Below are 14965 nucleotides of genomic sequence, written 5' to 3'. Positions count from 1 at the left end.
TTTTGGGCATCCCTTCTAACCTTTAAATTAGTGGTGAGGGCCTCACTTCTCAGAGCATCTAGACGCAGAGTCTGAGAGTGAAACCCTAACCGCTCTCTTGTACTTTGATGATTGATTAATACAAAAAGAAATACAGAAAGGGGCGCCAGTCTTTGGGGCCAATATCTCTAGGCACGGAACTCCGCCGGGCCAGTGCAAATCTATTGTGATCTATGAATTGTTTTGAAGTGGTTATTTGGTGCTGTCGCGGTTCATTCTTGACTTGGAGTGTCCAAGTCTGTTACAGGCAGCTGAAATCTGCATTTTCAATGAAAGACCTTGGGGCAGTTGAACATATACTTGGAGTGCGTGTCACAAGGCAAAGAGAAAAGCGCCTCTTGTATTTGTCTCAAGAAAAGTACATTGAAAAGGTGTTGGACAGATTTAACATGGCTGAAGCAAAGCCTCTTGGTGTGCCATTACAGCCATATGTCAAATCTCCAAGGATGATTGTCCCAAGTCAAAGGAAGAAGCCAATGACATGCATAGTGTGCCTTATGCTTCAGCTTGTGGTTCACTTATGTATGCTATGGTTGCTACTAGGCCTGACATAGCTCATGCAGTTGGAGTTGTAAGCCGATTTATGGCTAATCCAGGCAGGTTGCATTGGGATGCAGTGAAGTCCATTATGAGGTACTTGAAAGGGACTAAAAACAAATGCCTCTGCTATGGTAAAGGACCAATGGATTTGAAGGGATTTTGTGACTCTGACATGACTGGTGATGTGGATACACGAAAATCCACAAGTGGCTATGTGTTTACTCTTGCAGGAGGTGTTGTTTCATGGTGTTGTAGATTGCAAAAGATTGTTGCATTGTCTACGACAGAGGCTGAATATATTTCAACCATTGAGGCTTCCAAAGAAGCTATTTGGTTAGCACGCCTATGCAGTGAGTTTGGTTTGCCTGTCGAGGCACCTATGCTTGGTTGTGATAGCCAAAGTGCCATATGTCTGGCAAAGAATGCCATGTTTCATGCGCGCACAAAGCATATTGATGTGCGGTATCACTTCATACGAGAAGTGCTTGAGGATGGCCTTATTACATTGGTTAAGGTCCATACATCACAAAATCCAGCAGATGCTCTCACTAAGTGCTTATCAAAAGCACAACATCAGCTATGCATACAGATGGTGGGAGTCACGTAGCTTAAAGGCGCCATTTATGCCTTTAAGTGGAGGTTGTTGGGGTTAAAGGCCCAAATGACCCCCTTTAATGTATATTTTAAAGGTTACTAACATTTGGCCAAGTTCACATTGAACTTGGCCACTAACTCATAAATTGGTCCTATACAAATTAATAAAGGGAATGTGAGTTTTACAACTCACTCACTTATTCCAATGCAGCTAACGAGTAGCGCTCTCTCTCTCTCTCTCTCTCTCTCTCTCTCTCTCTCTCTCTCTCTCTCTCTCTCTCTCTCTCTCTCTCTCTCTCTCCTATCGTTCTACTAGCGCCCTCCTTCCCTTCTGCACTCGCTCCCCTGCAAGGTACACACCATGCACTCCTTCACGTGCTCTTTCACTTGCACACACCGCCGTGCGCTCATCATTTTCTCCCAAGTTTAATGAGAATAAAGAAATACCGAAAGAGGCGCCAGTCTTTGGGGCCTACATGGTGTCGTTGTCTGCTTGGGAGCACTCTAGCTACCAAGCCATGTTTTTGTTTGAAGTGTTAAATTCCAATCACATGTTCATTCATGGAGTTGCTTTGTGTCGTAAAGTTCAAGTAAAGATTCGGGTGAAAGCTAAAGTCTACCGCCCTCTAGCGAGTCTACGGGCCGGTTCATGGTTCAATCGTCAGGACGGAATCACTTTTTCCTTAAAGAGTGAGCCTTGGTTGGTTTTTGATGAGGACACATAGCACAGGAACTTGGAATTACACTATGGCTGACAGAGTCAATGACACCAAGGAAGAGGGTTCCTGTACACAGAACAAACACGTTATTCCTCCTCGAGTGTTTGAGCATGGCGAAAGTTCGCGACCACCTCTACCTGTACCTTTTTGTTGATTTGAATGCTCCACAAGGTCAAGGGTTTATGACTGTGAAACTAGACGAGGATGCATTCGCGACACGGTTGCTACTGAGAATGTGTTTTCTTGGTTGGTGCAGAATCCTAGGTTTATGGAATTTCGACAAGCGCCACCAGTGTCAATGCACACAAGGAAACTTTCTCATGCAGGAGAGCCCATTGAGGCTCAAGCCCAGGTCCCTTGAGCCTCTCAATAGGGCAGGGAGTACTGACATTTTGCGGAATCAATTGGGGCTCCAAGACAAATTCCTTTAGTCCACAAACGGGTGGTTAGGACGCCTATTCCACAAGCTTTACCAGTCCAGCCACCCACCTTTCACGGTCGAAATTTTGCATTAAATGAATAGGGAACCAGTTTCCAGGCTATGCAACACGTTCTTCCACCATCCACAGTACATCCTCGGTATTTCGGGGGTGGATCTGTGTTCAAGAGCATGGCTGGCTATGCTACTTGAAACCAGCAATATGTGCCAGGAACAGTCTTTGGGGGTATACAAGGCATGATGCCAAACCCCATGTATGGTAATATTGGCATGCAACAAGGGTTTCAGTGCAATCGGGGTCAATTTGGGATGCCGCAAGGTAATTTTGGCATGGCTAGTTTTTCTCAGACTGTCAATGGCCAAGGGGTGCCGATGATTCCTATTGCAGTGCCCATGTTATAGACCCTTCCCAATGATAATTTGGGAACACTGGAGATGCAAGCTAATGTTTGCATCTGCATGGCTCTCAAATGAATTTGAGGCCAATGTCATGAAAGATTGGCGCCAACTTACTTTGGCTACTTGCAAGAGCCTAGAGGAGTACAATTGGAGGTTCTATAAAGCGTTTCTCTCAGTAACCTCCTACAGGTTTGTGCCACTGATAGAGTAAATTGAGAAGTATTGTTGTGGGCTTCCTAAAGGGCTTAGAAACTATTGTGCCAAGAACCAAGTGGCCACCCTTACTCAACTTATGAAAGTTGCCACCACTGGTCATGCCTTGTTGAAGGGAGAGGACAGTGGATTTCAAACAACGTGAAAGGGGGTCAGCAAAAGAAAAATTCAGCAAAGAAGCCCATTGCAAAAGCAACTCCCAAAGTGTCACAGGGGTCTAACTCGAACGAGACATTTGTTAGAGAGGCAAAGAAACAGAAAAGGAGGCCTTTTGTACGCAAGTCATTCGAGGAAAAGAAGGATTTAATGGCTGAGAACAAATGCTTTATATGCCAACAGCCTTGTCATTTTGCTGCAGACTATTGTCCCCAAAGGAAGAGGCAAGCTAACTCAGAGGACAAAGAGGACAGGAAAGGGAAGACACCCAAGTCCACGGCAGCATCTGTGCCAGACATGGTGGGTGATAGGCCAAACTCAGATGCCAGTGAGTTATGCAAAGCGTGGGGTAAAGTCAGAGACCAAACAGCACTATCTTCTTTGATCCAACTGCTAAAGCAAACTTTATCTCACCAAAGTTAGACATCAAGTTGGGCATCAAAGCAAAGGATATGGGGTACACAGCAGAGGCAAGGTTGGCATGTCCGGCCACTCAGAGTGTGTTACTCCTATCATTGGAAAGTTGCGTCTCCATATACAGTCATATGTGGACACAAAGGAATTTTATATCATGCCACTCAAAGGGTGCGATGTGTTGTTGGGAATCCAGTGCATGTTCAGTACACATGGAGTGCTGGATGTCTTCAACAAAAAGATCACCCTTCAGCATAGGGGCAAAACTCACATCCTTGATGTAAAGCTTAAAGGAGAGTCTGTCCCTATTGCATCTACTTCGGCCATCACTTCAATAATTAAGAATCATCTTTCTGCGTACTTGATTTTTGCATGTGATGTTTCGGATAATTGTTAGTCAAATTTATCCGTGCTACATAAAGAAAGGTCAGCATTTTTGCAAGAGTTTGGTGACTGTTTTTATGATTCATTATTGTCTCGGTTGCCACCGGATAGGCCTCATGATCACGAGATAGATTTGATGCCATGTTGTAGTCCACCAAATAGGCCTCCCTACAGCGTCAGTGCGGCCCAACAGAAAGAGATTATGGGCCAAGTAGAGAGCTGTTAGAAAAAGGGCTGATTCAACCTAGTCTTTTACCCTTTTGCTCCCCAGTGCTTCTAGTGCAACAGAAGGATGGCTCTTGGCGCATGTGTATTGACTACCGTGCGTTGAATAAGAATACCATCAAGAACAGGTTTCCTATTCCAAGGATTGATGATATTCTTGACCGTCTAGAGAGTGCTGCAATTTTCAGCAGGAGAGACCTTAAGAATCATCAGATTCGTATCCGCCAGAGGATGTGCACAAGACTGCGTTTAGGACAACATTTGGTATGTATGAGTTCTTAGTGATGTTGTTTGGTCTTACAAATGCTCTTGCTACGTTCAATAGGATGATGGATCAGATTTTCTGCCCACATCAAAAGTTTGTTGGCATGACATGATAGTCTATTCAAAGAATGAAGAGGATCATAGGCGTCACTTGACCATTGTGTTCGAAGAGCTACGCAGTCACATGTTGCTCGTCAGTCCTAAAAAAAGTGAATTCTTCGGGAAGAGATCCACTTTCTCGGCCACAGTGTGTCAAAGGATGGTGTTTGGATAGATCTTGCCAAGGTTGACGCAATCAAGACATGGCCAGATTTGAAGACTGTGCACGATGTCCGTAGATTCTTGGGCCTATGTTCTTACAACAGAAGGTTTATCAGGAACTTTGTCGAGATTGCTTCACCCCTACATGCTTTGCAAAAGAAAGAGGTCACTTTCAAATGGACACAAAAAGAGATTTCAGCTTTTAATCTCTTAGAGGAAAAGATGACTTCAGATCCAGTAATTGTTTTACCAGATCTCAAGCAGTCATTTGGGGTCCAGTGTAATGCGTGTGGCAATAGTATTGGGGAAATGTTAATGCAAGATGGTCCAGTGGTAGCTTACGAAAGCAGAATCTTGCAAGGGCCAAAAAAGACTATGCAAATCTATGAGAAAGAGCTATTGGTTGTGATTCATGCGATTGTGCTGATTTTGTTGTCCAAATAGATCATGAGACCTTGCAATACTTCTTATTATCAGAAAAGTATATGCAATGGGCAAACATTTTCTCTATGTTCCACTCTCAGAGTGTGCATGTGGAAGGCAAGAAGAATGTTGTGGCTGATGTGTTATCAAGAAAGGCTCAAATTTCAGTTGTGTCAATTCCTTATCATTATGAGCTTGTTGATGACATGAAGGAACAATATGCTACTGATGAAGATTTTGCAAGGATCTTTTAACAGTTGCAAGATGGGCAACGCCATAAGCACTACCTAAGGATGGTTTTATGATGAGGCATGGCAGAGTATGTGTTACTAGGCCATTGCGACATAAGGTTATGGTGGAAAGTCATGGCCCACCGTATGCAGGGCATCGTGGTATAGATGCGACGTATACAGCAATGACATCACATGTCATAGGCCTATGCCTCATAGCCTCAATCTCCTCCTTTGTGAAAACCTGGTGGGAGCCACTTGAAAAGCACTCTTGCCTTGATGACTTTCTATGCCAGATGGACCTCCTCTAGCAGCTTTTGCAGGAGCCACCTTGAGCTGGTGGACTGCATTATTAAAAGACTTTCTCCCGGGTGTGACAAGGTTTGTAGGCCTTGCTTAGTTACTTATTTTTCCATGGAGCGCATGCACTTGCATGTGGCCTCAGCTCCACCCTTTGGTGACTGCTTCACTCTCATCTTGTGTTAGAGCTGTTCAGTTTGGTACCCCGAGCTCGATGGATCACGTTTGTTGTCCAAAGTTTGGACTTTCCTCTGTCCCATTGGTGTCAGTTGCTCATATTTCAGAAGCTTCAAGGGGTTCTCTCCGGAGTCCCTCCTAGTCTTAAGTTTGCAAAGGCATTTGTTACTCTCTAGAGAATATGTTTTTCCCTAACATGGTTCTTCCATTTTGCCTCCTACTCCGTGTCGCCTCAGAGCTTGTTTATCTCATTTGCAGCCAATAATTTCAATTTTTCCAGGTTTGTATACAAGACTAGTTTTCCCTCAACATGGTTTTTCCGTTTTCGTCCTCTGTGTGGCCTTTGGGCTTATTTATCTCAATTGTAGCCAATGATTTCTATTTCCCAGGCTTGTATACAGCCTAGTCTTGTCCTAAAAGCTACGTTTCAGAATCTCACCAACATAGTTGGCCTCCTTGAGAATAATTCATACGGCCATGTTGACCTTCCAAGATTTAGAAAAAGACAGGAACCTCCTCCAAAGCAAGTGCTGTATTCCAGCACAGCAAAGCCTGCAAGGAAGGTCATAACCACAATTACAAGAAGTTATAAACCCAAGGGGATCCTTGACATCTCTAGGCACACAGATGTCCGTGTAGTCCTGTCAGCATCACAAACCCAAACTAGCCATACCTAGGAAGGCTAGGAATGCCTGAATGCCAAAACTGCATGCCAGAACTAGCCATACAAACGGTATATAGCCCTAGCACGAAGCAGAAGATGAGTGACACTAACACTCTTCAGTCGTTGCCCATATATGAAAGCCCAAGCCTGCAATTGGAGTTGACCAGAACTCCAGAGGTCCCTTTCTGTATCATACTTTTTCCTAAACACCTGGTTACTATGCCCTCCGGTCCACATGTAAGTGCACACAAAACTCCATCACATACTCATACCCCAGTTATACACATCGCTGCAAAAAAGCAAAGAAAGACAAAACTGCTCTAGTTTTTCAGTCATATCTTACAGTGAGATTTCAAAATTATTATGAATAACGGTATACTACACAACTAAGCCTTATCATGAACATGTCAAACAAAGAAAGTTTCTAGTGTCACGAGGACGTGGCAATTGCTAACCTTAATTGTTGGTTTCTTTCCCTTGATTTTTGTTTAATTTTTGGGACCCTCTTTTTGAAGTTGCAAATGGCCGTATAATGTATGGCAAGTGTGAAACGACCAACGGCCGAGAGTTTCACCCGCAGACAGGAAGGCCTTGTCGCCACGAGTTGGTCGAGCCGACCGGCACTGGAATCCAAGCAGTAAAAGTATGTCTAGGCTCTACTCAAAGTTTGAAGAGAAGATCACCCGATAACTCGGGTATATTGCATTTTTTAATGTGGTCACAGTGGTGATAGATGGTCAGATGACTAGTGGAAGTGCCATGGAAGCATCTCCTAAAATTTAGGGAATTTCTGGGCCATGAAATTTGTTCGCGTCGTTAGCTCTGGAATGACAAGAGGAACATTTTATTAGTCTGCCGCCAAGTCAACTGAGCAACCGGTTGAGATATTTCTAGATCGAAAGGTGCAAAATGGAACAACATACATGAGTACCATTTGGCACATTTTTAGGCACTTTCCAGCTTGAGAGAGAGAGGCGTTGAAATTAAACGTGGGGTTGCATTTTCAGCCATATGGTGGATAGTTGCAGGTACCAAAGCTACTGTGTGCTTGCCTACCCTCTATGTAGAGTGAAGTGGAAGAACTGAAACCTTGCACAGCATTTATTGCTCTCTCTCTCCCCTCCGTGCAGTTATGTGAGGCCCCACAAGAGGGCTCTTCATTTGACCTATCTACAGTTGTGTGGGTTCATGCACGATTACCGAGGCAAGAGCCTCTTACACAAGTATTGGATTAGCTAGTTGCTAATCTCCCGTAGGTACAGGTGAATTCAGAGAGATTTCACACGAGAAATCTCGTCCGATTCAAAGGGCAAGTAGCCCTACACGTGCGGGAGCTCGAGGACTTGCTACGGATGCGACCGGCTCACGAAACGCAGCCCAAAACAGGGAAATACAACCTACTGTGTATTTTTGCAGGTTTGGTCCCTAATACCCCCAGGAGGTTCGGGGACACGAGGGAACCACTGTGCAAGTGATCTGGCGCATTTTTAGGGGCAAAAAACAGAGAACTCAGCATGCTGCAGATTCTCGCCAGGTTTTGCAAAGTGTTCGTATACGTCGGGAAAGTCACTTTTTGCGTGGGGATACTATCTATGAAACGTCCTAGTACGGTTATGCTGCCGAAATCGGACCAAAACAGGTCATTTTCAGCCTGGATTATGCAGGGCAGCTTGTAGGAAATCACAGGTTTTATTCCCTCTTTGAATACAAAAAAGAAATACCGAAAGGGGCACCAGTCTTTGGGGCCAACAGGTGTCGGCGTCTGCTTGGTAGCGCTCTAGCGTCCAAGCCGTGTGTGTTTGAAGTATCAATTCCCGTTACAGGTTTTTATTTGCAAAATTTCTGTGTCCTAAAGTCTAAAGTAAAGTTTCGGGTGAAAGCCTACGTCTACTGCCCTACGGGCCAGTTTCATCTAGGGACCTCTTACTCCAACATCCTGAGAGGTAAGAGTCCTCTAGGGGACTTTGTGATGGCCCCTCCAACTGCGGGTATGGATTAACATTGTGGAAGGAAGGCTAACATTCTTGAGTGTGACACTGGACAACTATGAGGTGGATTGACAACTTGCTTATCTTTACCGTCTCACCAAAATAAGCTACATGAGGGTTATTTCAATAATGCCTGCATAATTGATTCTGGTAGCAGGCTGGACAGTTACACACCTTGATAAACGTGGATCAGAGCCTGTCAATATAATAAGCCCCGAGATGCGCAGAGATGTTCAAAGATATGTACTTCAATAAATGAACCTTGAGGTGCTCAATAGAACGGAATGATACTCAAACTTAGAAGCTAGCATAAAACCATACCGGTAAATAACAATGAAAAACATCAACACGTAGAACCCCAGCTTTATCAAGCGATACTTCTTTTCTTTGCCAAGAACATTAAAGATCTCTGTGACATCCACCAGATGTTGCCGCTTCAAAAACCTAAGCATCAAGCAAAATTAATTAGAAGAGAAACATCTTTCAGATTGACAGGACATTTAAAATAGAATCAAAAGTTGAATTAATTGAAATGCATTTACAGAAATAAGAAACTCTTACAAACACTTACTCCCAATGAAGATGTAAAAATGCAAATTCTCCATTTCCATTGTCAAAATTTGTGAGACAACAAAATCTTAGTCATATAGATTATAAAGTTAAAGAAAAGACTGAGCCTGAAACCGAGTGGAACTTCAAATACAAGTAGTGAATGACTGAACATACTTCAAGACATTGCAGGACTGAGGACATGGCAAAACGCATACACCTGCAAGAGACAAGAGGGTGGAGTTTCTCTTAGATCCATTGGCCCCTAAGGTAGGAGGTCTCAGAGGTGCAGCGGAAAAGGTGAATTGCATCAAGTCTACAACCAGTGAAGAAGCAGTCCCTCGATCCCGAACAGCCACCAAACCTAGACAATGGCATGTTCACACCTCCAAATCAGCCCCAAACTGTGGACAGCCCTCCAAGTGTACGGTACACAGCCTAGAAACTGCAAGAGAACCACATGTTGGAGAAACAGTGTGATAAGACACACACACACACACACACACACACACACACACATACACACACAGAGATGAAATGAAATGTTATATTAACGTCTTCAAAAGGCCAAAATGACCTATGAGGCCAATTTGTTACAAAATGGTGAATCTAATACCATGTCTGGGTACAAAAGAACTAGATACTACTAGTAGAATCCATCCTCATCTGCACTCTAGATATCGAGAGTATGGCTCGAATCCTCTGTTGTAGTCTTCGTCGATGCTGTGTAGCCCCTCTCCTCAATCGTGGCCGTCTAGATCTCCGTAGCTCCAGTGCTCGGTCGATGAGAGTGCCGGTAGTGGTCGAATGAGTGTGGACCAAGCTCTGCAATGATGACTACTCCTCTGGTGGTCCCATATCTAGTGAAAAGAAATCTATCATCCGTCTCTGGGACTCTCTCTCTCTATCTCTCCCCAGTAAAGTGTCTCTATATCTGTGTAACTCAAGTAGATAAAGCCCAAGACATCTCTGATCCTCATAACTCATGACCCTAGAGAAAGGACCGAAACCCTCTCTGAATAAGCAATGGAAACGGCCCCGTATCTCATAGTACATTGTGCAATGACATAGGTAATGTAGCTCTGTCTCTAGCTCTAATTGGCATAAGCGGCATATCCTGATGTTTGCTGGTATCCCTCTAAATCTTCCAGTTTCAATCTCCAGCTGATGTGAGGATGTGCGTATCTGACCAATGGCACACCGCAAACCATGAGACCATAGTTACCCAGAATGCGGAACGGGAACGGCGACGGGCCTCCCTACGGAATGGGGGAACGGCAAGGGGTCCGGAACGGGAACGGCGCGGAACGGGGGGCATTAAAAAACACCCAAATAATGCAATTTTTAGCGTTATGTGTTTGAACTTTGAATACAAGTAGTGTTAGAGTCCTTTGACTCTAATACTCACAAAAAACATACCATTCCACCTTATTATGGCTTGATTGCATCGTGTGGTGATGCGCAGTCATAGTAAGTTCACAACAGACACAATGCATGCTTGAGATAGAGAGCTTGAGAGAGGCTTCACTTCTTGAGACGAAGGGAGAGAGAGCTTGAAGCCTTGAAAATTGAGGGCAAGCCCAAGAGAGAGAGCTTGAGAGCTTGAGGCCCGAGCGCGAGGGTAGAGGACGAGAGAGAGAGCCTTGAGGCTTGTTGCATTTGGGAAGGAAAGGGGTGAGGGGGGAGCAATTTATAAGGAAAAACACACACCCAAAATCTGCCCCTTTATGCTTTCTTACCATTGCTGCCGTTCTGGCCCCGTTCCGCCCTGCCGTTCCGGTATTCCCTGGTTTGTCGGAACGCCTGGCCGTTCCGTGCACCTGCAACCGGCCGGAACGCCGTTCCGGCGTTCCAAGCCTTGGTAGGGGCATTCCCCGGTAACTCTGCATGAGACATATGTGTGTCCATGTAGCTGGGTCGAATCACAAAACCATCTCCTGTGAGGTGGAGAAGATGCTCTCTATAGAAAGCCATCTTCGTGCCCAACTCCTGTGGCGGCTCTATCCATGTCTCCTAGCATCCGCCTGGATCAGGTCCTGACAAATGAGTCTAGTAATCTCCACTCGTGTAAAAGACATCGAGGGTGCCTAAAGAGAGTCCTGGAAAGGGAGCAGCCTGTCCATGGTGAAACCATGCGTCTGAACCATGATGTCATTTGTGCATACCAGCATGAAGTGTCCCCCCGAAGAGCTAACTGTCTGGAAGACTCAAGGGCCAATCTAGCATATCAATCTCTAGTAGTATCCCACAAGCTGTGCACAAAGAAGACTGATCTGGTAAGTGCCTCAATCTCCATAGGAGGGGCAGCTAGCTCTGCTCGAATGATAGCGTGGGGTACAAAGGCCTTGGCTCTAATTAGTCGAGAGATCATAGATACCAAGGGCCTCTCCATGCGTCTCCAACCATCCTAGCCAACAGAAGGTCCCCATGTCTGCACCCCATACAACATAGCTGAGGCTACTAAGGTATCAAAGAGCCATAACTTTGTCCGAGGTTCCTGGAACTGAACCTACGAACACATCCTCTCCAAGCCTCCCAAGGCCGCAAAAGCTCTAGTCAGTCTAGTCTCTGCTGCTCTTCCCAAAGAAAACCTCGGCCCAGTGAAGACAACCCCAAGCTAAGTGTATGCATCTGTATACTCTACAATCTCTTGACCATATGTGAAAGTCGGTGCTGATCTCCTGATCCACTGGTGTGGTGTTAAACACCATAACCTTGGTTTTACCAAGGTTTACAAACAATCCACTATCCTCTCACAAGAAGTTTTCTACAAATTCTCACAATATTTCCCCACATTGTGACTTACCTCAACATCATGAGCTTCTGTGAGGGAGGCGCCGTATACCTAGCTAGGTACGATTGGGGGTAGGGGACCGCCGGCCCAGTGGGGAGCTGGTGGTCCCCTGCCCCCAATCATACCTAGCTAGGTATGCGGTGCCTCTCGAGCAGAAGCTCATGATGTTATGCATTGTATGAAAAACACTGAGAAAGACTCTGTTTTCCTACATGAGAGAATTTCTAAATCTTCTTGTGTCTGCAACTTTGGGCAATGCATCCAATTGTCCCTGCATACCCTCTGGTGAGTCAGAGATCAATACAATATTATCACCATAGAACAACAATGGGATCCATGCCCTGCAAGCTGGGCACCTCTATCACCCTCTCTGTCAATGTAATCAGACACCTCATCAACATACATACCAAATAGAGTAGGAGACAATGGGCAACCCTGTTTCACCCCAGTGAACTAAATTAGATATCCCCTCCTTACATGTCCCATCATTGATCTGTATAGAGCCAAAATCCCCCAAATCAACACTATGGGCACCCCCATCTCCCGCAATCTGTGCATCAATCGAGCTCTCGGTACCATGTCAAATGCTTTGCGGAAATCCACAAAGCTACAATAAATCCGTCTCCCATGTGACCTGCCCTCCTCAATGATGGCTCTGAGTGTCAGAATATGATCAAGAGTGGAGAAACCTCTCCTGAAACCAGCCTGGCCCTTTTCTCGTACATCCTCACCCTCTGCCCAATTACTCAACTGCTGCTCAAGAATGGATGCATACAACCGTGCCAATGTGTGCCCAACCATAATAATGCGGTAATTCCCAGGCTCTATAGGATCACTTGCTTTGAAGATAAGCACAATAGTAGACAACCTCCAAGTCTCAGGTAACCCCTCACACATAGCACGATTAAACAACACAGCAAGAACCTCTACCAGCATATCTCTAGCATGTGTAAAGTGCTCTGCCAAGAAGGTGCTGGTAGGTGGGCATGCTCTGTAGGATCTGGAAGGGGGTCCTGTCCAGGAACCGTATATAATGATGAGGCATACTGGCCCCACACATAAGGAGAAGTAATCACTGGGGAAGGGGATTGCTCATGAAAGAATCCCCATGCCTCTCCTGAGTCTCTACTCAAGAACGGTTGATACAAGTCTCGCTCCATCTGGGCCAAGTAAGCTCGTTTCTTCCATCGCACAAGGTGTCGGGAAGCAATCCGAGATTCTTTGTAAGTGATGACTCCTAAAAGAAGATCCCTCTGAAGCTGGGCTCTCATCTCTCTGCACTCCTCATCATACCAACTATTCTGGGACATCGCCTCCAACCAGGCTGCGTGTGTGGGTATGCCTCTGATGCTGCACCATGTAGTGTCTCCGTCAGTAAAGTGGTGCACTCCTCCACTAAGAGGCCAGGACCAGCTGTGCATAGACGGCTATAGATCTCTGTATAAACTGAGTCAGTCTTTGGTGTAAATGAATAACGGGCATGTGACCCACCTCCTGATGTCTAGGCTGTACTATATTGAAATGAAACAGAAAGTGCATGATCCACTGCTACGCCCACTGGTCTGGCTCCCACTATGAAATCCTGAATATAAGGAATAAAGCTCGGCTATGCCATAACATAGTCCACTGTACTGGCTCGTGTCTGTGTGGAGCATGTGAAACCGGCTGCTCCAGGAAATCGCTGTAAGCCACTAAGTATGGCTAACCCATGTGCAATCGTCATCTCCGTGAGGTATCTCCCATACTCCGTCTACTCTCTGTCATGTGAGCATCTGTCAAGCCCCAACTCACCCACATCCAGCTCTCTAAGCATCTCATTTGAAGTGTCGTAGAAGACTGTCTGAGAGTTGCCCGTTCAGGCATTGAAGTCCCCTAGGAGGATGATATCACCATCCCTAGAAAACTCCCATATATCATCATCTAGTATAGAGAAAGGCGACTGTCCTCTGGATGCAGCATATACTGATGTACTGGGGGGAAGTAACATATGGCAATGTATAGAAATCGGCCTGGGTCAACTCTCAACCTCACCCACATGTATCTAGCATGATCATCTCTCTGTACAATATGTAATAGTGGATGTAACTCCTCCCTAAATAGCACTGCTACTCCTCCTGAACCTCTACTCCCATGCTCAGATCTCGCAATTGTCATGTGGACTGTCTCCCATCCGTATCCCACCACATGTGGCATAAGCTGTCTAGGGGCCTGATGCGTCTCTGAGAAGAAAACAATGTCCCTGTCTTTGAAACTATCCTCAAAGGCACCAACGTCCAACCTCATAGATCTATTACAATTCCAAGTAGCCATCTTCAGTGTGGTCCCATAGGTCTCACATCGTCATGTAGAGCGCCGCTCTACAATCACCACCCGACCATCTCTGTAAAAGGCCATCTTTCCCTTCTCCCTTACCGCCGTAATCTTTGGCATTATCTCTCTCATATGCGCAAGCTGTGAGAGAATGAGATCATCACCGAGAAAAATACCTGTCTGCTTGAGAGGAGGCCTCTTTCTCAAGAATTCCTTCTTCTCTTCCAAGGAGGGGAAGCGTAGTATGAGAGCTCTCCCTTTTGAAGATTCTCCCGGGCCATCACTCTTCTTACCCACTCTCCATGCCTTTGTGTGTGAAGGCTTGTCCACCCCCATCATGGATGTGAGGCTTGTGACCTCTTTTTCCACATTGTTTATGTCCTTGAGGCCGGTGACCCTCACATGTAGAGCCCGCATCCTCCTCCTTTGTTTCTCTTCGAGGGTCATGTTAATAAGAGTGGGTGTACAAGGAGCTTCCTTACCTTTCCCTTTCTTGGCAACCTCAATCCATTTTTCGGCCTCCTCTACTTTCTTTTGTGTTGCGGAGATGACCGCAGCCCATGACTTCTTCTCCTCACCTTCCTTAATAACCCGTATTTCTTCTCTCATGGTATTCAATTCTTCCATCATGGATGGCTGAATTTCGCCTTCTTCGAGCTACCCACTTTTTGCTTGTAGATTTCCGATGATAAAATCTTGGATGACCACTTTCTCCTCGAGCAAAGCAATCCTCCTACACAAGCCATCTCTTTCTTCGGTCCATCTTTGAAGAATAGTGCTCCTCTCCTTCCTCCACTCTTCAACTTCGTTTCTCCATTCTCTCATTTCCTTCTCTATTGCCGACATCCTTTTCCCTATCCGCATGAAAGAGGCTTTGTGGACG

At 45.5% G+C, this 14965-nt stretch overlaps 2 protein-coding genes across 2 annotated transcripts in view; both read right to left on the bottom strand.

Annotated features, from left to right (window-relative positions):
* Positions 1-14965, bottom strand: part of LOC147421509 (Cornichon family protein) — a 135784-nt gene that overhangs the window by 37262 nt on the left and 83557 nt on the right. Inside the window, exon 3 of the mRNA XM_086503240.1 lies at positions 8751-8873. Coding sequence (XP_086359366.1) covers positions 8751-8873 — 123 coding nt within the window. The remainder of the gene's footprint in view (positions 1-8750; positions 8874-14965) is intronic.
* LOC147421510 (uncharacterized) lies at positions 14094-14928 on the bottom strand. Its single transcript, XM_086502376.1, has 2 exons — positions 14788-14928; positions 14094-14739 (listed from the first exon to the last, which is right to left on the bottom strand). The coding sequence occupies exons 1-2, from the start codon at positions 14926-14928 to the stop codon at positions 14113-14115; spliced, it is 768 nt and encodes a 255-aa protein (XP_086358502.1). The 3' UTR covers positions 14094-14112.

This window comes from Adiantum capillus-veneris, chromosome 27 (assembly GCF_014529385.1).
Source record: "Adiantum capillus-veneris isolate H3 chromosome 27, ASM1452938v2, whole genome shotgun sequence".
Taxonomy (NCBI): Eukaryota; Viridiplantae; Streptophyta; class Polypodiopsida; order Polypodiales; family Pteridaceae; genus Adiantum; species Adiantum capillus-veneris.
The sequence above is the reverse complement of the archived record's forward strand: the minus strand, read 5'-3'. Positions and strand labels throughout refer to the sequence as shown.